The 23,650-nt window shown below is 46.3% G+C and overlaps 1 protein-coding gene across 1 annotated transcript; it reads right to left on the reverse strand.

Annotated features, from left to right (window-relative positions):
- Positions 1-892: 892 nt before the first annotated feature.
- Positions 893-20,594, reverse strand: LOC144480102 (interleukin-12 subunit beta-like). The gene is made up of 6 exons (XM_078199286.1): positions 20,552-20,594; positions 12,855-13,088; positions 10,506-10,596; positions 6,513-6,697; positions 3,443-3,612; positions 893-1,039 (listed from the first exon to the last, which is right to left on the reverse strand). The coding sequence occupies exons 1-6, from the start codon at positions 20,592-20,594 to the stop codon at positions 893-895; spliced, it is 870 nt and encodes a 289-aa protein (XP_078055412.1).
- Positions 20,595-23,650: the final 3,056 nt, after the last annotated feature.

The raw sequence follows: 23,650 nt of genomic DNA on the forward strand, positions 1-23,650 counted from the left end.
TGTTTTCACTGGAGTTCAGACAAATGAGACTTATAAAATTCTAACAGGACCAGACAGGGTAGGTGCAGGGAGGATGTTCCCGATGGTGGGGGAGTCCAGAACCAGGGGTCGCAGTCTGAGGTTTCGAGGTCGGCCATTTAGGACGGAGGCGAGGAGACATTTCCTCACCCAAAGAGTGGTGAGCCTGTGGAATTCATTACCACAGGAAGTAGTTGATGCCAAAACATTGAATGTATTCAAGAGGCGGCTGGATATAGCACTTGGGGCGAACAGGATCAAAGGTTATGGGGAGAAAGCAGGATTAGGCTATTGAGTTGGACGATCAGCCATGATCATGATGAATGGCAGAGCAGGCTCGAAGGGCCGAATGGCCTCCTTCTGCTCCTATCTTCTGTTCCTATGAACGTAAATGGTGATGATCATTGTTGGGAAGCGTGCTGATAGCGGCCCATTGAGAGATTGGAATGTGTACATAGGTAAATGGCAAAACCTCCAACTCCCCCCCCCCTCCCCACCTCCCCCCCCCCACCCCCCCACACCCCACTAGGGCCATCTGCCACATGCCTCAGACTCGAAACAATGGCTCTATTATCTCTCCGCGGATGCTGTCAGACCTGCTGAGATTTTCCAGCATTTTCTGTTCCATTCAAACTTTGTTGTTTCTGAGCAACATGTTGTTTGACATGTTTTGACTCTATGAGCAAGGATGATCAGACAGTATTTATTGTCCAATCTTAGACCTTTGAGGGCTTTTTAGATGGCAAGTTTCCCCTTTGGAGAACACCAAGTACAGGTTTTTTTTCCAATTCATTCTTTCATAGGATGCGAGAATGTTAAAGAAAATCTGTCTCCTAGATGCCTTAGCTAACATCTAGAGAAAAATAAGTTCAAATCAAACTCGTACAAGTCTGCTCTCGATCCAGTCACTCCATTCACTCCAAGGTGAGTTCAGGAACCTGTCCTTTGCTTTGATATGGATGAGGTAGAGTTTCTTTGAGCCGCGGACAGTGATCTGCTTGCTGAGGCCTTCTTCTTCAACCTTATGGGAATTACAAAATCATTCCACATTAAAACTTTCCTTCAAACTCAAGATCAGCAATTCTCCCAGTTTTTGGCAATGTCTCCCACCTCTGTATAGCTTCTCCACCCCCAATCTTAACCATCCCCGCCTCATCTCATGAACTCCCTTATCATTGGCTCCTACTATATTGGCCCCAACTATACTCCTTATACACCTATAACTGTGTGGCCAAATTCCCCTCCAATTCGATTTTCAAGTTTGCTGACGACACCACCGTAGTGGGTCGGATCTCAAACAATGACGAGACGGAGTACAGGAATGAGATAGAGAATCTGGTGAACTGGTGCGGCAGCAATAATCTCTCCCTCAATGTCAACAAAACAAAGGAGATTGTGATTGACTTCAGGAAACGTAAAGGAGAACATGCCCCTGTCTACATCAATGGGGATGAAGTAGAAAGGGTTGAGAGCTTCAAGTTTTTAGGTGTCCAGATCACCAACAACCTGTCCTGGTCCTCCCATGCTGCCACTATAGTTAAGAAAGCCCACCAACTCAGAAGACTAAGGAAATTTGGCATGTCAGCTACGACTCTCACCAACTTTTACAGATACACCAGAGAAAGCATTCTTTCTGGTTGTATCGCAGCTTGGTATGGCTCCTGCTCTGCCCGAGACCGCATCGGCATCTCCACATCATGGAAGCCATGAGGTGGCAACAAGTTTGGTTTTGCAGACTGTTGACTGAAAGACTCAAGTAGGCGAGCAGTTCCACCATTTTGAGATCGTGGGAAAGATAGGTTAGCGGAGCCGGATAGAATTTTACTGCAGGAGACATTCAGCCCATCACGCCTGGTCAGCTCTTTGATGGAGCTTTCCAATTACTTCCACTCTGTGGTTTTTTTCCCTGTAGCCTACACCTTGCTCCTCTCAACCATCTTTGTGGTCGAGGTTACGGGGGAGTTGGTAGTTTAGTGAGTTGCTACAATGTATCCTGACAGGCATACATACTGCAGCCATGTGCTGCAATGGTTGACAGGTGGGTCATTAGTGCATTGGCGGAGGCATTGATCAAAGTGGTCAACTACATCATGGAGGGCACTGAGCTTCTTGCAACTGCATCCATCCAAGTGAGAGGCGAGCCCACTGACCTTCTCCTGAATTGAACATTGAGAATCATAGAATCATAGAAGGGCAAGGGGAGGAATGTGAACCCTGCCTTTGTTCTGCTCTTCCAATCACCATATTGATCTAGCAGGTCCAATTGGGTGTGTGGTCAATAGCAATCCTTCCAATGTTAATGTTAATATTTGATTTGATTGGATTTATTATTGTCACATGTATTAGTATACAATGAAAATTATTGTTTCTTGTGCACTATACAGACAAAACACACCATACTTAGAGCACACAGGGGAGAAGGAAAGGAGAGAGTGCAGAATGTAGTGTTACAGTCATAGCTAGGGTGTAGAGAAAGATCAACTTAATGCAAGGTAGTTCCTTTCAAAAGTCTGTTGGCAGCAGGGAAGAAGCAGTTCTTGAGTCGGTTGGTACGTGACCTCAGACTTTTGTATCTTTCTCCTGACGGAAGAAGGTGGAAGAGAGTCTTGATGATCCTTCGTCAGAACCGGGAGGCCGGCCCTCATTTTCTGCTTTTGTGCCCTATTAATAAAGCCTAGGATGTGTGTGCACATTGATCGCTCTCTAAACCGGTCCTGCCACTGTCAATGAGTTATTTACCCATAGCCAGGGTCCCTCAGCTCCTTTACCCCCTTCAGAATTGTACCATTGTCTTCTGATCAAAAATGAATCATTTCACAGAATCCCTACAGTGCAGAAGGAGGCTATTCAGCCCATCGGGTCTGCACCGACTCTCTGACAGAGCATGACACCCATGACCACCCCCACCCTCTCCCAGTAACCCCACACATTTATCACACTGATCCCCCTAACCTACACATCTTTGGACACTAAGGGGCAATTTAGCCTGGCCAATCCACCTAAACCACGCATCTTTGAACTGTGGGAGGAAACCGGAGCACTTGGAGGAAACCCACGTAGACGCGGGGAGAACATGCAAACTCCACACAGACAGTGACCCGAGGCCGGAAGTGAACCCGGGTCCCTGGAGCTGTGAGGCAGCAGTGCTAACCACTGTGCCACTGTGCGTCCATACCATCTTTATGCTGAATTTCATCTGCCACTTGTCCATTCGTTGCAATAGCCTGTCTATGTCCTTTTGAAGCTCTACACTATCTTCCTCATCATTCACAATGCTTTCTAGTTTTGTGTCATTCATAAATTCTGAAGTTGCGCCCTCTACACCAAGGTCTCAGTGTATATCAGATAAGTTAGGGCCCTAACAGTGAACCCTGAGGGAACTCGATATATAAAGTTCAACCTAGTCGTAACAGGCTACACTTACCACCTTGATGATGTCCGATCTGGCTGAATTCCTTTTAGGCTTGTACTCAATCTCGAAGTGCAGTGGAAAGTAGGAATGTGGCTCAATCCAGTTGCATGGGTATTGCCAGGAGATGTTCATTGTTTTCCGGTTTAGTGTCACTGTTATATTCTGCGGAGGGTCTGGTTTGACTGCGTCATAAAAGAGAAAAAAAGCAATGCATAATTTACTGGTAATCAATCTGCAGGTGGGAATACACATTCAATCAATTTTAATATCAAGGGAAGAAAGGGAGGTGATGGTTTAGTGGTATTATTTCTAGATTATTAACCCAGAAACTCAGCTAACGTTCTGGGGACCCGGGTTCAAATCCCGCCACAGCTGATGGTGGAATTTGAATTCAATAAAAACAATATCTGGAATTGAGAATCTACTGATGACCATGAAACCATTGTCCATTGTCGAAAAAATCCATCTGGTTCACTAATGTCCTTTAGGGAAGGAAATCTGCCGTCCTCACCTGGTCTGGCCTACATGTGACTCCTGAGCCATAGCAATGTGGTTGACTCTCAAATGCCCTTGGGCAACTAGGGATGGGCAATAAATGCTGGCCAGCCAGCGGCACACATGTCCCATGAATTATTCATTTTAAAAATTGCATTTACATTGCACCTTTCACAATCTCAGAGCGTCCCAAATAGTTTTGAAACCAATGAAGTAATTTTTGAAGAGCAGTCACTGTTGTGATGGAGGAACCACAGCAGCCAATTTGCACCCAGCGAACAAAGAACAAAGAACAGTACAGCACAGGAAACAGGCCCTTCGGCCCTCCAAGCCTGTGCCGCTCCTTGGTCCAACTAGACCAATCGTTTGTATCCCTCCATTCCCAGGCTGCTCATGTGACTATCCAGGTAAGTCTTAAACGATGTCAGCGTGCCTGCCTCCACCACCCTACTTGGCAGCGCATTCCAGGCCCCCACCACCCTCTGTGTAAAAAACGTACCTCTGATATCTGAGTTATACTTCGCCCCTCTCAGCTTGAGCCCGTGACCCCTCGTGATCGTCACCTCCGACCTGGGAAAAAGCTTCCCACTGTTCACCCTATCTATCCCCTTCATAATCTTGTACACCTCTATTAGATCTCCCTTCATTCTCCGTCTTTCCAAGGAGAACAACCCCAGTCTACCCAATCTCTCCTCATAGCTAAGACCCTCCATACCAGGCAACATCCTGGTAAACCTTCTCTGCACTCTCTCTAATGCCTCCACGTCCTTCTGGTAGTGCGGCGACCAGAACTGGACGCAATACTCCAAATGTGGCCTAACCAGCGTTCTATACAGCTGCATCATCAGACTCCAGCTTTTATACTCTATACCCCGTCCTATAAAGGCAAGCATACATATGCCTTCTTCAGCACCTTCTCCACCTGTGTTGCGACCTTCAAGGATTTGTGGGCTTGCACACCTAGGTCCCTCTGTGTTTCTATACACCTGATGACTCTGCCATTTATTGTATAACTCCTCCCTACATTATTTCTTCCAAAATGCATCACTTCGCATTTATCCGGATTAAACTCCATCTGCCACCTCTCCGCCCAATTTTCCAGCCTATCTATATCCTGCTGTATTGCCCGACAATGCTCTTCGCTATCCGCAAGTCCAGCCATCTTCGTGTCATCCGCAAACTTGCTGATTACACCAGTTACACCTTCTTCCAAATCATTTATATATATCACAAATAGCAGAGGTCCCAGTATAGAGCCCTGCGGAACACCACTGGTCACAGAGGAATATAGGAACTTAGGAGCAGGAGTAGTCCATTCAACCCCTTGAGCCTGTCCTGCCAATTAACTAGATCATGGTGGACCATCTCCCTCACCACCATCTTCCCATGATCCCCGCATCCCTTAACATCATTGCTATTTAGAAATGTATCAACCTCTGCTTTGGACACACTCAGCAACTGAGCTTCCACAGCACAGTGGCACAGTGGTTAGCACTGCTGCCTCACAGCGCCGGGGACCCGGGTTCGATTCCTGGCTCGGGTCACTGTCTGTGTGGAGTTTGCACATTCTTCCCGTGTCTGCGTGGGTTTCCTCTGGGTGCTCCAATTTCCTCCCACAGTCTGAAAGACGTGCTGGTTAAGTGCATTGGCCATTGCTAAACTCTCCCTCGGTGTACCCGAACAGGTGCCGGAGTGTGGCGACTAGGGGATTTTCACAGTAACTTCATTGCAGTGTTAATGTAAGCCTACTTGTGACACCATTAAATAAACTTATAACTCTGAGGTAGGGAATTTCAAAAATTTACCGCCCTCTGATAGCACTGAGATGATCTATTTTTTAGTGATGTTTGTTGAGGGATCAATATTTAGCCTCTGTTATATTTGCAGTATTGAAAGGTTCAGATTTCCTTTCAATATCTCTGGGTTAGGAAGGGGCATATCAACCAAGGCCCGAGCTCCTCTTGAATTAGCATTTGGACCAACAGAAAGGATCAATTGGATAGCTCTAAGAGCTGGCACAGACCTAATGCACTGAATGGCCTCATCATTAAAGTATGATTCCATGACTTTATTAGGCCACTTTGAAGTACCTTCTGTCCCACCTCATGTTTGATGTTTGGGGTATTAATGTTTGGGGTATTAATGTTTGCTTTTGAACAGGGTATCTGTTGATTTTTAAAATTAATTTGTGGGACATGGGCGTCGCTGGCTGGCCAGCAGCTATTGCCCACCCCTAGTTGCCCTTGAAGGCAGTTGACAGTCAACCGCATTGCTGTGGTTCTGGAGTAACATGTAGACTAGACCGAGTAAGGACGGCAGATTTCCTTCCCTAAAGGATATTAGTGAACCAGATGAGTTTTTTCGACAATCGACAATAGTTTCGCGGTCATCAATAGATCCTCAATTCCAGATTTTTTAAAAAATTGAATTCAAATTCCTTCATATGCCATGGCTGGATTCGAACCTGGTTCCCCAGAACGTTAGCTAAGTGTCTGGATTTATAGTCTGGCGATAATACCACTAGGCCATCACCTCCCCGTTGCCGAGCCACTCCCAGCTTCTGAGACCATACAAAAATAGGACTTACTGATATCTTCCATGTAGAAAGTAGTTTGCAGCTTTTGATATGAAACACTGCTAATGGCCTCCACAATGAACATGATGGGATGATATTCCTCTTCATAAGGTGAGTAGTTCTTCATAGTGAAGTTATAATGATGGTCAATGCCAGAGTTCGAGTACTCCATAAGGCTACACTCGTTTTCCAGATTTCTGGGAACAAAGGAATTGGAAAAAGATCACCTCATGAAATGGAGGCCAAGAAAAGAATGAGTGTTTTGATTTTATATTTTATGATTTATTATTGTCACATGTATTAACATACAATGAAAAGTATTGTTTCTTCGCGCTATACAGAAAAAACATACCGTTCATAGAGTACATAACAGAGAAGGAAAGGAGAGGGCCCAGAATGTAGTGTTACAGCCATAGCTAGGGTATAGAGAAAGATCAACTTAATGTATGATAGGTCCATTCAAAAGTCTGATAGCAGCAGGGAAGAAGCTGTTGTCATACAAACATAGAAACTAGAAGCAGGAGTAGGCCATTCAGCCCTTCAATCTTACTTGGTCATTCATTTTGATCATGGCTGATCATCAAATTCAATACCCTGATCCTGCCTTCCCCCATATCCCTTGATCCCTTTAGCCCAAGAGCTATATCTAATTTCTTCTTGAAATCAGACAACATTTTGGCCTCAACTACTTTCTGTGAATTCCACACATTCACCACCCTCTGGGTGAAGAAATTTCTCCTCACCTCAATTCTCAAACTATGATCCCTAGTTCTGGACTCCCCCACCATCGGGTACATTCTATCTGAATCTACCCTGTCTAACCCCGTTAGAATTTTATAAGTTTCTATGCGATCCCCTCTCACTCTTCTGAACTCCAGTGAATATAATCCTAGCCAACTTAGTCTTCCTCATATGACAGGCCTGCCATCTCAGGAATCAGTCTGGTAAACCTTCGCTGCACTCCCTCTACAGCAAGGACATCCTTCCTCAGATAAGGACACCAAAACTGCGCACAATGCATCATCACTGAAAGGTAGTATTGTATCAACTTAAAGCATGTATCTTACTCTAAGGAGCCTCTATGAAGTCTTAAAGTAACCCTTAAAGAGATAATGGGGATCATATGTCTATCATCACTGGGCAAGATGCAGGCTTTTGCAGATTGCCAACTTGTTCTATGCTTTGCATTATCCTTTTGACCATAAATTGCAATGGAAGAAATTGGGATTAAAATGATCACCAACATGGTCTGGAATGGGGGGGTGGGGGTAAGTTAATAGGTTGTAATGAACAAAGCATCGTAGCTGTGAGGGACAGCTCGGTGGATAGGATATTGGTATGTAGATAGGCTGGAAAATTGGGCGGGGATCCTGGATTCAGGATTCAATCCTGGACCGGGGAGCGGCGCGGGCTTGGAGGGCCGAAGGGCCTGTTCCTGTGCTGTATTGTTCTTTGTTCTTTGTTCTTTGTAACCAATGCCCTTGACATGGAAGTCTCACCAAAGTGATCTTTTAAAGAAGGGACTCACCATCAGGACTCGTTAAGAAGGGATTAATTGACTTTAGGAAGCGTAGTGAAGGACATGCCCCTATCTACATCAACAGGGACGAAGTAGAAATGGTCGAGAGCTTCAAGTTTTTAGGTGTCCAGATCACCAACAACCTGTCCTGGTCCCTCTGTGCCGACACTACAGTTAAGAAAGCCCACCAACGCCTCTACTTTCTCAGGACACTAAGGAAATTCGGCATGTCAGCTACGACTCTCACCAACTTTTACAGATGCACCACATAAAGCATTCTCTCTGCTTCTATCACAGCTTGGTATGGCTCCTGCTCTGCCCAAGACCGCAAGGAACTACAAAAGGTTGTGAATGTAGCCCAATCCATCACGCAAACCAGCCACCCATCCATTGACTCTGTCTACATTTCCCGCTGCCTCGGAAAAGCAGCCAGCATAATTAAGGACCCCACACACCCCAGACATTCTCTCTTCCAACTTCTTCCATCGGGAAAAAGATACAAAAATCTGAGGTCACATACCAACCGACTCAAGAACAGCTTCTTCCCTGCTGCCATCAGACTTTTGAATGGACCTGCCTGGCATTAAGTTGATCTTTCTCTACACCCTAGCTATGACTGTAACACTACATTCTGTACTCTCTCATTTCCTTCTCTCTGAATGGTATGCTTTGTTAGTATAGTGCGCAAGAAACAATACTTTCACTGTATACTAATACATGTGACAATAATAAATCAAAGCAAATCAAATCAAATCTTGGACTGCTGCCCACTGGGGAAGGTCGGGAATTCCAGACTAGGTTGCCCGTACCTTTCTTCAAATGAGTAGTTTAACCCCATCTAGAGTATTTTGTGCAACTTTGGAACCCCTGAGTCAAAATTTGGTGGCTGTGAAAGATTGAATGGGGTTGTTTGAAGAGCAGGGTGCCTTTACGCTGCCTTACCATTATTTATCCCTCAACCAACATCACCTAAATAGATTATCTGGCTATTTATCTCATTGTGGTTTGTGGGAGTTTGTTGAGTACAAATTGGCTACTGCACTTCCTAGATTGCATAGATGACGACACTTCAAAAGAAAATACTTCAATGACTGCAAAGCTCTTTGGGATTTTCTACGGAAACAAAATACAAGATTGAAATCTGAGGTTCTTCTTCCTTTGATGATTGTTTTTAATATAAAATTAATGGAGATAGATCTTTCATAGAATCCCTCCAATGCAGAGGGAGGCCATTCGGCCCATCGAGCCTGCACCTACAACAATCCCACCTTGGCCCTAATCCCGTAACCCCACTTTTATCCCTAATCCCTCTGTCACTGGGGGTCAATTTGACATGGCCAATCCACCTAACCTGCACATCTTTCAGACTGTGAGAGGAAACTGGAGCACCCGGAGGAAACCCACGCAGACATGGGGAAAACATGCAGACTCAACACAGATAGTGACCCAAGCTGGGAATTGAACCCAGGTCCTTGGCGCTGTGAGCCAGCAGTGCTAACCACTGTGTCAACCTGCCACCCATTTATTGAAGAGGAGTATGATTGAGGTGGTCAAACTGAGCAGGCCCTGAGGTAGAAGCAATCAGTCAGGACTACATATTTGAACTGGCATGAGTTAACAGAGCTTGGGATCATAGGCGAAGAGGTAGATTGGGATGGGGTGAAATAAAACCTTGAGAGTGTAAGATGTAGCAGCAGAAGTAGGCCATTCGGCCCATTGAGTCTGCTCTGCCATTCGATCAGATCATGACTGATCTGAAATAATAATCCTCAACTCCACTTTCGCGCTTTATCCCCTTAGCACTGCTGCCTCACAGCACCAGGGGCCCGGGTTCAATTCCGGCCTTGGGTGACTCTCTGTGTGGAGTTTGCACATTCTCCCCGTGCCTTTGTGGGTTTCCTGTGGTTGCTCCGGTTTCCTCCCACACTCCAAAGATGTGTGGGTTAGGTTGATTGGCATGCTAAATTGCCCCTTAGGATCAGGGGGATTATCAGGGGGGGTTACGGGGATAGGGATTGGGTGGGATTGTTGTCGGTGCAGGCTCGTTGGGCCAAATGGCCTCCTTCTGCACTGTAGGGGTTCTATGATTCTAACCCTTGATTCCCTTACTGATTGAAAATCTTGGCCATCTCGACCTTGAACACACTTATAATGACCCACCTCTACAGCCCTCAGTTAAAGAAGCCCACCAATGCCTCTGCTTTCTCAGAAGACTAAAGAAATTTGGCATGACAACGATGACTCTCACCAACTTTTACAGATACACAATAGAAAGCATTCTTTCTGGTTGCATCACAGCTTGGTATGGCTCCTGCTCTGCCCAAGATAGCACGAAACTATAAAGGGTCGTGAACGAGCCCAGTCCAGCACTCAAACCAGGGGATTATTTCACCTTCTATGTAGGTCTTAAAGTTGGGTCTGTTTGTGGTGGGACTATGTTGATTTTCAATGTGCTGTATTGAAAATACCTTTGCTCTAACACTTACCGTCTGCAGTGCTTCACTTTAAAGATGGCTGCACCACGGGTTTGCCATGAGCAGATGATAATACCATCGAATGTTCTGGCACGACATTGTACTGGAAGAGAAAAAGATTAGAGTGTTGAGGTCCTGTTTCCTCGGTGGAAGACTTTTAAGATTATTCTTTAATGGGATGTGAAAGCCACTGGTAGAAGAGTATCTCTAGTTGCCCTGGAACTGAGCAGCTTGTTTGCTGGGCCGTTTTGGAGGACAGTTGAGAGTTAACCACATTGTCTTGCGATCTGGAGCCACATGTAGGCCAGACTAGGCCACCAAGGAGGACAAGGGCAGCAGACACATGGGAACACCACCACTTGTAAGTTCCCCTCCAAGCCACTCACCATCCTGACTTGGAAATATATCGCTGTTCCTTCACAGTCGCTGGGTCAAAATCCTAGAATTGCCTCCCCAATGGCATTGTGGGTCAACCCATAGCACGTGGACTGCAGCGATTCAAGATGGCAGCTCACCACCACCTTCTCAAGGCCAACTAGGGAAGGGCAATAAATGCTGACCAGCCAGTGATGCTCATGCCCCACGAATGAACAAAAAAAAAGATAAGGGTGGCAGATTTCCTTCCCTAAAGGGGTGTTTGTGAAACCAAATAGGCTGGTTTCACTGTTACCACTACTGAGACTAGTTTTTCAATTCTAGAATATATTAATTTATTTGAATTTAAATTTTGCCAGCTGTCATGGTGGTATTTGAACCCATGCCCCCACTGAGTTAGCAGTCGACTGACCTTATTACTCTGCCACCATTACCCCCCCCCCCCCCCCCCCCTTCAGGTTTGGAGAGAGTTCGCTCATTGAATAGTTGAACCACACACAGGTGATAAGTCCCATGTGTGGTTCATCCCTGGGAGGTTAATCCCAGGTGTGGAGGAATTTTCTTATGAGGGAGGTTGGGTAGTTTTGGGTCTGTTCTCCTTGAAGTTCAGAAGAATGAGAGGCGACCTTATTGAGACATATCGGATTCTCAGGAGGCCTGACAGGGTTGAAATCCTTACCTGGTCTGGCCTATATGCACAGATGCCAAAGGTAGGGGAGTCTAAAACTAGAGGGTTTAGGGTGAGAGGGGAGAGATATGAAAAGGTCCAGAGGGGCAATTCTTTCACTCAGAGGGTGGTGAATGTCTGGAATGAGCTGCCAGAGGTAGTAGTAGAGGCGGGTACAATTTTGTCCTTTAAAAAGCATTTAGACAGTTACATGGGTAAAGTGGCTATAGAGGGATATGGGCCAAACGCGGGCAATTGGGACTTGCTTAGTGGTAAAAATTGGGCGGCATGGACAAGTTGGGCTGAAGGGCCTGTTTCCATGCTGTGAACCTCCATGACTCTATCCACTGCAAAGTGGTTGACTTTCAAATGCCCTCAGAAATGGAGGGCAATTAGGGATGGACAATAAATGCTGGCCCAGCCAACGCTACCCACATCCTACAAATGAATTTAAAAAAAATTATTCTATGATTCATTCAGAGCAGATTTTGATCCCACGCTGCTGAACTGGACGTGGTGGGACGTTTTCCCCATGTCAGTTTCCCAGAGCTATCAGCACAGTGAGATACCAAAAGATGTCAATGAGGCAGTTGGTTGGTTGCACAGAACTTGAGTATTTCTTAAAAAGAGACATGTCAAAGTTCCTTCTCATGCAGTATAAATCGTCGATCTCCCCTTATGCTGACATTCTTGCAAAATGTCCTGAAAAGCTTTGACATGTCTTTTTTTTTAACACCAAAACTCAAGGACGTTAATGTTTATGCAACGATGCCCTCAGAGAGGGGGTGAAGAAGATTGAACCGAGGATACAGAAAGGGGTACTTCCTGAAAAGAACAAAGGCTGACGTAGGAAGTTTTTTTATATATTCATTGGGAACATATGGATATGGGCGTCGCTGGCTGGCCAGAATTTATTGCCCATCCCTAGCTGCCCGAGGGCAATTGAGAGTCAGCCAGGATAGATGTGGATCTGGAATCACATGTAGGCCAGACCAGGTGAGGATGGCAGATTTCCTTCCCTAAAGGACATCAGTGAACCAGATGGGTTTTTCCGACAATCGGCAATGGTTTCATGGTCATCTTAATTCCAGATATTTTTTTATTGAATTCAAATTCCACCAGCTGCCGTGGCGGGATTCGAACCCAGAACATTAGCTGGGCTTCTGGATCAAGCGATAATAACACTATGCCATCGCCTTTCCTTAACTAGAAATGGTGATTTACATTTTCACACTGCGCTCTGCCACCCATCCAACCACCGCCCCCCCCCCCCCCCCCCCCCCCCCCCCGCCCCTCCTCCATCTCACTCTGCCCCTTACTTGTGTTGGAGAAGATGGGAGATTGGTCCTTCTCGCTGATCACCAAGTAGGTGTGGGTTACCGTGGTACCATTGTGCCAGCATGTGTAGTTGCCTGCGTTTGGCTGATCTACGTCCTCCAGTGTGAGCTCCCTGCTGGCCAGCAGACCCTCACCATCTTTCTTCCAGGTGACCTCCGCATGAGGCGGTGCTTCACATTTTAGTGTGATCCTCTTTGTCCGTTCTACCACAGTCACTGTAAGCACAAGGAGATGGCGATGAGGCTAAGGGAATTTGACATGTCAGCTACGACTCTCACCAACTTTTACAGATGCAACATAGAAAGCATTCTTCCTGGTTGTATCACGGCTTGGTATGGTTCCTGCTCTACCCAAGACCACAAAAAACTACAAAGGGTTGTGAATGTAGCCCAGTCCATCACGTAAACCAGCCTCCCATCCATTGACTCCATCTACACTTCCTGCTGCCTCGGAAAAGCAGCCAGCATAATAAAGGACCCTACATATCCTGGACATTCTCTCTTCCACCTTCTTCCATTGGGAAAATGATACAAAAGTCTGAGGTCACGTACCAAGCGTCTGAGGAACAGCTTCTTCCCTGCTGCCATCAGACTTATGAATGGACCTACCTTATATTAAAGTTGATCTTTCTCTACACCCTAGCTATGACTGTAACACTACATTCTGCACCCCCTCCTTTTCTTCTCCCCTATGTACTCTATAAACGGTTTGAGACAAGAGACAATACTTTTCATTGCATCCCAATACACGTGACAATAATAAATCAAATCAATTACTGGGACTGGCTTCCAATTTAAGATTTTTTTAAAAATCAGTTGAATTTGAATTTCACCAAATTCAGGGAGTGCTGCACTGACAGAGCTGCCGTATTTCAGGGAAGATGTCCAACTTGTACCATGGGCGGCTCGGTAGCACAGTGGTTAGCACTGCTGCTTCACAGCTCCAGGGACCTGGGTTCGATTCCCGGCTTGGGTCACTGTCTGTGTGGAGTTTGCACATTCTCCTCGTGTCTGCGTGGGTTTCCTCCAGGTGCTCCGAATTCCTCCCACAGTCCAAAGATGTGCGGGTTAGGTTAATTGACCATGCTAAAAATTGCCCCTTAGAGTCCTGAGATGCGTAGGTTAGAGGGATTAGCGGGTAAATATGTAGAGATATGGGGCTGGGGCCTGGGTGGGATTGTGGTCGGTGCAGACTTGATGGGCCGAATGGCCTCTTTCTGTGATTGCCTCCACCACTCTCGGGGTATAAGTAAGGTAGACGGTCAACATCTTTTCCCAAAGGTAGGGGAGTCTAAAACTGGAGGGCATAGGTTTAAGTTGGGAGGAGAGATACAAAAGAGTCCAGAGGGGCAATTCTTTCACACAGAGGGTGCTGAGTGTCTGGGACAAGCTGCCAGAGGTAGTAGTAGAGGTGGGTACAATTTTGTCTTTTAAAAAGTGTTAAATGGGTAAGATGGATATAGAGGGATATGGGCCAAACACGGGCAATTGGGATTAGCTTCGGGGTTAAAAACTGGGCGGCAAGTTGGGCCGAAGGATCTGTTTCCATGCTGTAAACCTCTATGACTCTATGGCTATGTCCCTTTCCATTGTATTATCCATTTCCTTTGCCCAGCTTCGCTTGTCTATCATGAAGAGGAAGATGATGAGGATCAACACATACAAGAGGGGATTTCCCAGGTTCCTGGAGTGAGGGAATTTAGCTCTCAAAGATAGGTTGCAAAAGCTGTGGATATTTTCCTGAGGACAAAAGAGGCTTTGGGGAGATTTGGTGGAAGTATACAAACTAAGATAGACAAAAAAGAACTGTTCACATCAGCTGATGGAGTGAGGAGTAAGGGGGCACAGATTTAATGTGTAATGTGATGAGGGATGTCTTTTACGCAGTGAATGGTGATGACCTGGAACCCATTTCCTGCAGGGGTGCTGGAAGGTGATAACCGGCGATTTCACGAGGGAATTGGATAGGCGCTTGAGGGAAATCAACTTACAAGGCTGCAGGACATAGCGGGGAAATGGGATTGACTGGATTGTTCTACAGAGAGAGACGCCATGGACCTGATGGGCCGAGTGGCCTCCTGCAGGGTCACAATGACACTGAGAGACCTTGTTGCATACAAATGAATTGCCGTGTTTCCTACATCACAACAGCGACTCGACTTTAAAATGGTTTCATTGGCTGCAAAGTGCCTCTTAGGGTTGTTAAAGGCGCTATATGAATGCAATAAATTAATTTTTAGAATTCTTCTGTTTATTTTTTTAACATTCATTCGTGGCACATGGGCATTGCTGGCTGACTAGCATTTATTGCCCATCCCTCGTTCCCGAGGGCAGTTGATAGTCAACCACATTGCTGTGGCTCTGGAGTCACATGTAGGCCAGACGAGGTAACGACAGCAGATTTCCTTTAGTGAAGCAGATGGGTTTTTCCGACAATTGACAATGGTTTCATGGTCATCAGTAGATTCTTAATTCCAGATTTTTAAAATTGAATTTCAAATTCCACCATCTGCCATGGCGGGATTCAGACCCGGGTTCCCAGAACATTAGCTGAGTTTCTGGATTAATAACGATAATACCACTAGGCCATCGCTTCCCTGTGCACTGATCCATGTTTCACCTTGAAACCTTTGGATTAGAGCTCCAACACTGAGGGGCCTGTTTGCCTCACTATTTAACCAGGCATCTGATCCACTATTGCAACCAGTTTCATTGCATCCATTGGCTTCAGCAGGTTGTGCATTAACACCGCACCTTATCTCAGCTTAGGGGAGATGGTGGAGAAATGGTAATGTCACTGAACTAGTAATCCAGAGGACCAGGTTAATGGTCTGATGACACAGGTTCAAATCCCACTGCGGTAGCTGGTTTAAAATCAATTAATACATCTGGAATTAATAATCTCTCCCTCAATGTCAACAAAACAAGGAGATTGTCATTGACTTCAGGAAGCGTAAAGGAGAACATGCCCCTACATCAATGGGGGCGAACATGCCCCTACATCAATGGTCGAGAGCTTCAAGTCTTTAGGTGTCCAGATCACCAACAACCTGTCCTGGTGCCCCCATGCCGACACTACAGTTAAGAAAGCCCACCAACGCCTCTACTTTCTACAAGACTAAGGAAATTTGCCATGTCAGCTACGACTCTCACCAACTTTTACAGATGCACTATAAAAAGCATTCTTTCTGGTTGTATCACAGCTTGGTATGGCTCCTGCTCTGCCCAAGACCGCAAGGAACGAAAGGCCATGAACGAAGACCAGTCCATCATGCAAACCAGCCTCCCATCCATTGACTCTGTCTACACTTCCCGCTGCCTCAGCAAAGCAGCCAGCATAATGAAGGACCCCACGCAACCCAGACATTCTCTCTTCCACCTTCTCCCGTCAGGAAAAAGATGCAGAAATCTGAGGTTACATACTAACCGACTCAAAAATGGCTTCTTCCTTGCTGCCATCAGACTTTTGAATTGATCTACCTTGCATTAAGTTGATCTTTCTCTATACCCTGGCTATGACTGTGACACTACATTCTGCAGTCTCGTTTCCTTCTCTATGAGCGGTATGCTTTGTCTGTATAGCGCGCAAGAAACAATGCTTTTCACTGTATATTGATACATGCAACAATAATAAATCAAATCAAATCAACGAATTATAAAGCTAACTGCAACCATGAAGCTATCATCAATTGTTGTAAAACCCATTGGGTTCACTAATGTCCTTACCTGGTCTGGCCTACGTGTGACTCCAGACCCCACAGCAATGTGGTTGACTCTTAATTGACCTCTGAAAGTGAGCCATTCAGTTCGAGGGCAATTAAGGATGGGCAACAAATATTTGCCAATAACAAATGAAAGAATTAAATAAAAAGTCTCAGAAAAAGGTGCTTCACATGCAAGTGACCTATTCTGCAAAGTCACTCCTGTTGTGAATACAGCAAATTCCCCTTAGAATAGGACAGCCTTCTCAGGCCAATGGTATCTCGAAACAGCAGAAGAGTTTGGAGATTCCAGCAAATCTAACTCAACTATGAGTGTGCAAAATGTAAAATCCACCCTATGCGGCTTTTGTGTATGTGCACACAGTACCGATTCCTCCAGCTACCAGCACGCTACAAGATGAGAAAGAAGTTAATATGGGCTTTTTTTTCCCCAATGGTACTGGTTGAAGGAGGAATGTTGACTAAGGCACCAGGAGGACTGCCTTGGCCTTCATCTATGGGATCACCAATTTGAACTACATTAGTTTAATGTCACATCGGAAAGGCAGCACTCCACCAGCAAGGCAGCACCACCGGCAAGGCAGCACTCCACCAGCAAGGCAGCACCATCAGCAAGACAGCACTCCACCAGCAAGGCAGCACTCCACCAGCAAGGCAGCACCATCAGCAAGACAGCACTCCACCAGCAAGGCAGCACTCCACCAGCAAGGCAGCACCACCGGCAAGGCAGCACTCCACCAGCAAGGCAGCACCACCGGCAAGGCAGCACTCCACCAGCAAGACAGCACTCCACCAGCAAGGCAGCACTCCACCAGCAAGGCAGCACCATCAGCAAGACAGCACTCCACCAGCAAGGCAGCACTCCACCAGCAAGGCAGCACTCCACAGGCAGGGCAGCACAACGGCAAGGCAGCACCACGGCAAGGCAGCACCACGGCAAGGCAGCACCACGGCAAGGCAGCACCACGGCAAGGCAGCACCACGGCAAGGCAGCACCACCGGCAAGGCAGCACTCCACCAGCAAGGCAGCACCATGGCAAGGCAGCATCACCGGCAAGGCAGCATCACCGGCAAGGCAGCATCACCGGCAAGGCAGCACCACCGGCAAGGCAGCATTCCATAAGCAGCATATTAGCCCACATCAGATCCCCAGCTCTGTAGAAAATGGCTCTCAAACCCCTCCCAAGCTCATTCCATCTCTTCAGTCGCTGCCAAAAGGTCGTGAATGAAGCCCAATCCATCACGCAAACCAACCTCCCATCCATTGACTCTGTCTACACTTCCCGCTGCCTCGGAAAAGCAGCCAGCATAATTAAGGACCCCATGCACCCCGGACATTCTCTCTTCCACCTTCTTCCGTCAGGAAAAAGATACAAAAGTCTGAGGTCACGTACCAACTGACTCAAGAAAAGCTTCTTCCCTGCTGCTGTCAGACTTTTAAATGGACCTCCCTCGCATTAAATTGATCTTTCTCTGCACCCTAGCTATGACTGTAACACTATATACTGCACTCTCCCCTTTCCTTCTCTTTGAACGGTATGCTTTGTATAGCGCGCAAGAAACAATACCTTTCACTGTATACTAATACATGTGACAATAACAAATCAAATCAAATCATATTTGGCACTTAAAAATGTAAGAGAAATTCTATCATTCTGAATAGATTGGCTCATTCCCAGTGAAATTCCCCCAGAGTTACAACTATGACAGATTCCCCTTTGGACAGGATGGTGATTCTGCATTACGAAGTGCAATGGGATTAATGCTAGTGGAAATATTACTGTGATAAATTCACCCGCTGCCTGGCTTCCTGTGCAGTGTGGAAAACAACACCAACATTACAACTTGGGAAGGGGTACAGCAGCCCACTCGATCTATGAGTAACCGGCCAGTGAGTGGACATGATCACATTTACTCATTCTGTACCCATATCCTTCAAAGTCCCACTCCTCCAGCCCCCTCCCGAACTCCATTCCGACAGATTAACATCTTCTGTCACCAGTCACTAGTGTAATTCCGACAGCTCACATCTCTCTGTGGGAAGTAGCTTTTTCTGCCCTCTGATGTTTCATTTTGTTCCATAAGCTCACCCTACCTCCCCCTCAAAGTTTAAAGTTAAAGTTTATTTATTAATCACAAGTCGGCTTACATTCACACTGCAATGAAGTTACTGTGAAAATCTCCCAGTCGCCACACTCCGGCGCCTATTCGGGTCCACTGAGGGAGAATTTAGCATGGCCAATGCATCTAACTAGTACGTCTTTGGCACGTCAATTCGCAAGTATCTTCAATCTATCCTTTCCACCCTTTCCCGGCAAAAGAGTAACTTATTCTTTTGAGTTTTGCATTTGCAAATTACCAGGCAACATCCGACTGAACGTACATTTTTTAATCTCCCACCAGAACCTCGGTCCCTCCTCTAGTGTGGAGTCCAGTACTCTTTACCATACATTCTAACTGATGTCTTGATGGAAAATGTTGGGGAGGGCAGCACAGTGGTAATGTTATAGGGCCAGTAATTCCAAAACCTAGACTATTACCCCTTGAGACATGAGTTCAAATCCCATCACATCAACTGTGAGAATATAAATTCAATTCACTAAATCTGGAATGAATTGCTCATCTCATTAATAATAATAATACCTGACAGAAGGTACTCTGGGTGGCATAGTGGCACAGCGGTTAGCACTGCTGCCTCACAGCGCCAGGGACCTGAGTTTGATTCCCGGCTTGGGTCACTGCCTGTGCGGAGTCTGCACCTTCTCCCGTGTCTGCGTGGGTTTCCCTCGGGTGCTCCGGTTTCCTCCCACAGTCCGAACAATATGCTGGTTAGGTGCATCGGCCATGCTAAATTCTCCCTCAGTGTACCCGAACAGGCGGCGGAGTGTGGCGACTAGGGGATTTTCACAGCAACTTCATTGCGGTGTTAATGTAAGCCTACTTGCGACACTAATAACAAATAAACTTTAAACTTTAACTGATTGTTGTAAAACCCCATCTGGTTCACCAATGTCCTTCAGGGAAGGAAATCTGCTGTCCTTACCCGGTCTGGCCGACATGTGACTCCAGACCCACAGCAGTGTGGTTGACTCTTAACTGCCCTTTAATTTGGGCAAGTAAAGCCACTCCATTATGGGTGTCTTATCCCTTGCCAGCTCAAGGGCAATCAGGGATGGGTAATAAATGCTGGGATGAAAACAAAATATTGCGGATGCTGGAATCTGCTCTGACGAATCAGCTCTGACGAAGGGTCATCCTGACTCGAAACGTTGGCTCTATTCCCTCTCCACAGATGCGAAGATTTTCCAGCATTTTCTGTTCCTGTTGCAATAAATGCTGGCCTTGCCAGCGACACTCACGAAGCAAGAATGAATTGGAAACATGCAAGTTTGTCATTCCGTCTTGTGATGACACCGTGCCTTATTATTTGGATAACCAAATGGGGTTTTGCAGCAATTGATGATTATTTCGTGGCAGGTAATGAGGCCAGTTTGCCATTCAAGTTGATTTCGTCAGTTCTTTTAGGGAAGGAAATCTGCCTTCCTTACCCGGCCTGGCTTACATCTGACTCCAGAACCCTCAGCAATGTAGCTGATTCTTAACTGCCCTCTGAAATGGCCTAGCAAACCATTCACTTATGGGTGACTTACCGTTACCTGCTCGAGGGCAATTAAGGATGGGTGACTAATGCTGGCATTGCCAGTGTACCCACATCCCATGAAGCATTAAAAAAAAGGCGGACCTTTGAACCTGCACACTTCAAACCCCTCTGAATTTAATCACCGCTGTTACTTTTTTTAAAACAAACTGCGTCACCTCGCAATTACTGACATTAAATCCTTCCTGTCTGAGGGGAATGAACTGTACTTCCCATTTTGGTGTCAGTTGCAAAGCCAACCACTATTCCCTCTGATCCTAAATGTGCATTGTTGGAAGATTTGAAACTAAGACACTTACAGTTCTCTGGAAATCTCTCCAGCGCAGAGCAACTGGCCAACATAGCGATGGAAATGAACAGGCAAAGGGAGAAGGACCACATCTAAAGCAGGAGTAGAGAGAGACACTCATTAACATATTTTTTCACAACAGCATTATGAACGCACAATCGCTGGTTTAAAAGTAAAGTAAAAGTTTATTTATTCGTCACGAGTAAGGCTTACATTAACACTGCAAAGAAGTTACTGTGAAATTCCCCGAGTCAACACACTCCACTGTTTGGGTCAATGCACCTAACCAGTAGATCTTTCAGAATGTAGGAGGAAACTGGAGCACCCGGAGGAAACCCACGCAGACACGGGGAGAATGTGCAAACTCCACACAGACAGTGACCCAAGCCGGGAATCGAACCCGGGTCCCTGGCGCTGTGAAGCAGCAGTGCTAACCACTGTGCCACCGTGCCGCCCCTTCTCCTGCCAGTTTTCCAATGGATCACGTTTTAACTGTCAGCATTGAATCTTTTATTTGGAAAAGTCTAATTATTTTAAATATCTTTCATTTCAGCTTATTATTCCTTTCTTTCTGTCCACATCTTAAACAGACATTCTGTCAGTGATCTATCATTTTGGCTTTGAAATCAGTCAAGACAGTCAGATTCCAATTATATTGCTGGCTCTGACCAAGGTTTGGATACGAAAACTCATCCTCTGTGTCCCACATCTCTTCCCTCATTATGTTTCTATCCATACGCCTGCTTATACTCCTGAGCGGCACGGTGGCACAGTGGTTAACACTGCTGCCTCACAGTGCCAGGGACCCGGGTTTGATTCCCGGCTTGGGTCACTGTCTGCGAGGAGTCTGCACATTCTCCCCGTGTCTCCATGGGTTTCCTCTGGGTGCTCCGGTTTCCTCCCACAGTCCGAAAGACGTGCTGATTAGGTGCATTGGCCATGCTAAATTCTCCTTCAGTGTACCCGAACAGGCGCTGGAGTGTGGCGACTGGGAGATTTTCACAGTAACTTCATTGCAGTGTTAATGTAAACCTAATAAATAAACTTTTTAACTTTTTACTCCTATAAGAGGTTCTCTATTTTATCTTACACTTTCTCCTCTCTTTCACCTTTTCCTTCTGTCACTCCTTATTCTCCTCTGTCAATCCCCCGTTGTATTTTTCTGTCTCAGTGGGTGGAGTTTTCTCCTCCTGCCCGCCACGGACCGTGCAAAGGTCCATTGACTTTGGGTTGCATTTTACGACCTCGGGGGGAGCGCGGCCGGAAGTCCCCGCCCCAATATCTCTGCTAGTTTCTCTCAGATTTTTCCGCCATCTCCCGTTTTCTCCCTTTCACTTGCGTTGTCAGATTTCCTCGTTTCCCAGTCAGGTCTCTGCCAGGGGCACTCATTTCATGCCACACTGTCCTTTCTCCCTTGTTCAATGTTTCTGCACACTTTCACCACTTATCTCTGCTCCCTCCCAACTTTCAGCTCTTTTTTTCTCTTCTCTGCCCAACTCATTCCACTCATTGACTGCTTTGGCCCTGTTTCTGTCTCTCATTTTTACTCTCCTCCTCATTCTCTCTCTCATTCACAATTTCTAGTTTCTCTCCCCCCACACTTCGAACTCTGTGTTACTTCCATTTTTAGTGCACTTGACTTGGATGATTCAGAGATCACAGGGCAAACACTGATTCGTTCCCAAGCATTCAAATAGGACTAAAATTTCACAAATGACCTCTTGTCAATGATGGTCAGATCAGAAACCCATTGAGACTGACTGAGATCATTGTATTTTACACGCGACCCAGAGGAGAGGTTCCGCTAGCTGGCATGGGAGTCAATGACACTGTTTATTTAACTTTTCTCTTTTATAATGCACGCTAGAGGCATGCAGCCCTGGAATGCTGTACATTTTTTAAAATTCATTCGTGGGACATGGGCGTCGCTGGCTGGCCAGCATTTATTGCCCATCCCTAGTTGCCCGAGGGCAGTTGAGAGTCAACCACATTGCTGTGGCTCTGGAGTCACATATAGGCCAGACCAGGTAAGGACGGCAGATTTCCTTTCCTAAAGGACACTAGTGAACCAGATGGGTTTTTCCGACAATCGACAATGGTTTCATGGTCATCAGTAGATTTTTAATTCCAGATTTTTTTTGTTGAATTCAAATTCCACCATCGGTCGTGGCGGGATTCGAACCCAGGTCCCCAGAACATTAGCTGGGTTTCGAGTTCAATAGTCTAGCGATAATACCACTCGGCTTGTGATGTTAGGCAGTAGCACAGTGGTTAGCACTGCTGCGTCACAGCTCCAGGGACCTGGGTTCGATTCCCGGCTTGGGGGTGGAGTTTGCACATTCTCCTCTTGTCTGCGTGGGTTTCCTCCGGGTGCTCCGGTTTCCTCCCACAGTCCAAAGATGTGCGGGTTAGGTTGATTGGCCATGCTAAAAATTGCCCTTAGTGTCCTGGGATGCGTAGATTAGAGGGATTAGTGGGTAAATATGTAGGGATATGGGGGTCGGGCCTGGGTGGAATTGCGGTCGGTGCAGACTCGATGGGCCGAATGGCCTCTTTCTGTACTGTAGGGTTTCTATGATTTCTATGAATACTTCATCAATGGGCGCAATTCTGTGAATGGGACACTCCAGCATTGTGCATGCATGAAATACTGCAATGTGCATGGGACGATGAGAGCCAACCCAAGAGAAATTGTCCAGTTAGTGTATTCTTAAATAAAGTTTACTTATCACAAATAGGCTTACATTAACACTGCAATGAAGTTACTGTGAAAATCCCCCAGTCACCACACTCCAATGCTTGTCTGGCTACATTGAGGGAGAATTTAACATGGCCAACACACCTATCCAGTACATCTTTGGATTGTGGGAGGAAACTGGAGCACCCGGAGGAAACTTACGCAAACACGGGGAGAATGTGCAGACTCCACGCAGACAATGACCCGAGCCGGGAACTGAACCCGGGTCCCAGGCACTGTGAGGCAGCAGTATTAACCACTGTGCCACCGTGCCACCTTAGCAGATGAGGAAGAAAGAGTTGTGTTTGCAGAGGACTTTTCCCAAATTGGCGGATGTCTCAAAGAGCTTTACAGCCAATAATGTACCTTTGC

Source organism: Mustelus asterias, chromosome 1, assembly GCF_964213995.1.
Source record: "Mustelus asterias chromosome 1, sMusAst1.hap1.1, whole genome shotgun sequence".
In the NCBI taxonomy this organism is placed as follows: Eukaryota; Metazoa; Chordata; class Chondrichthyes; order Carcharhiniformes; family Triakidae; genus Mustelus; species Mustelus asterias.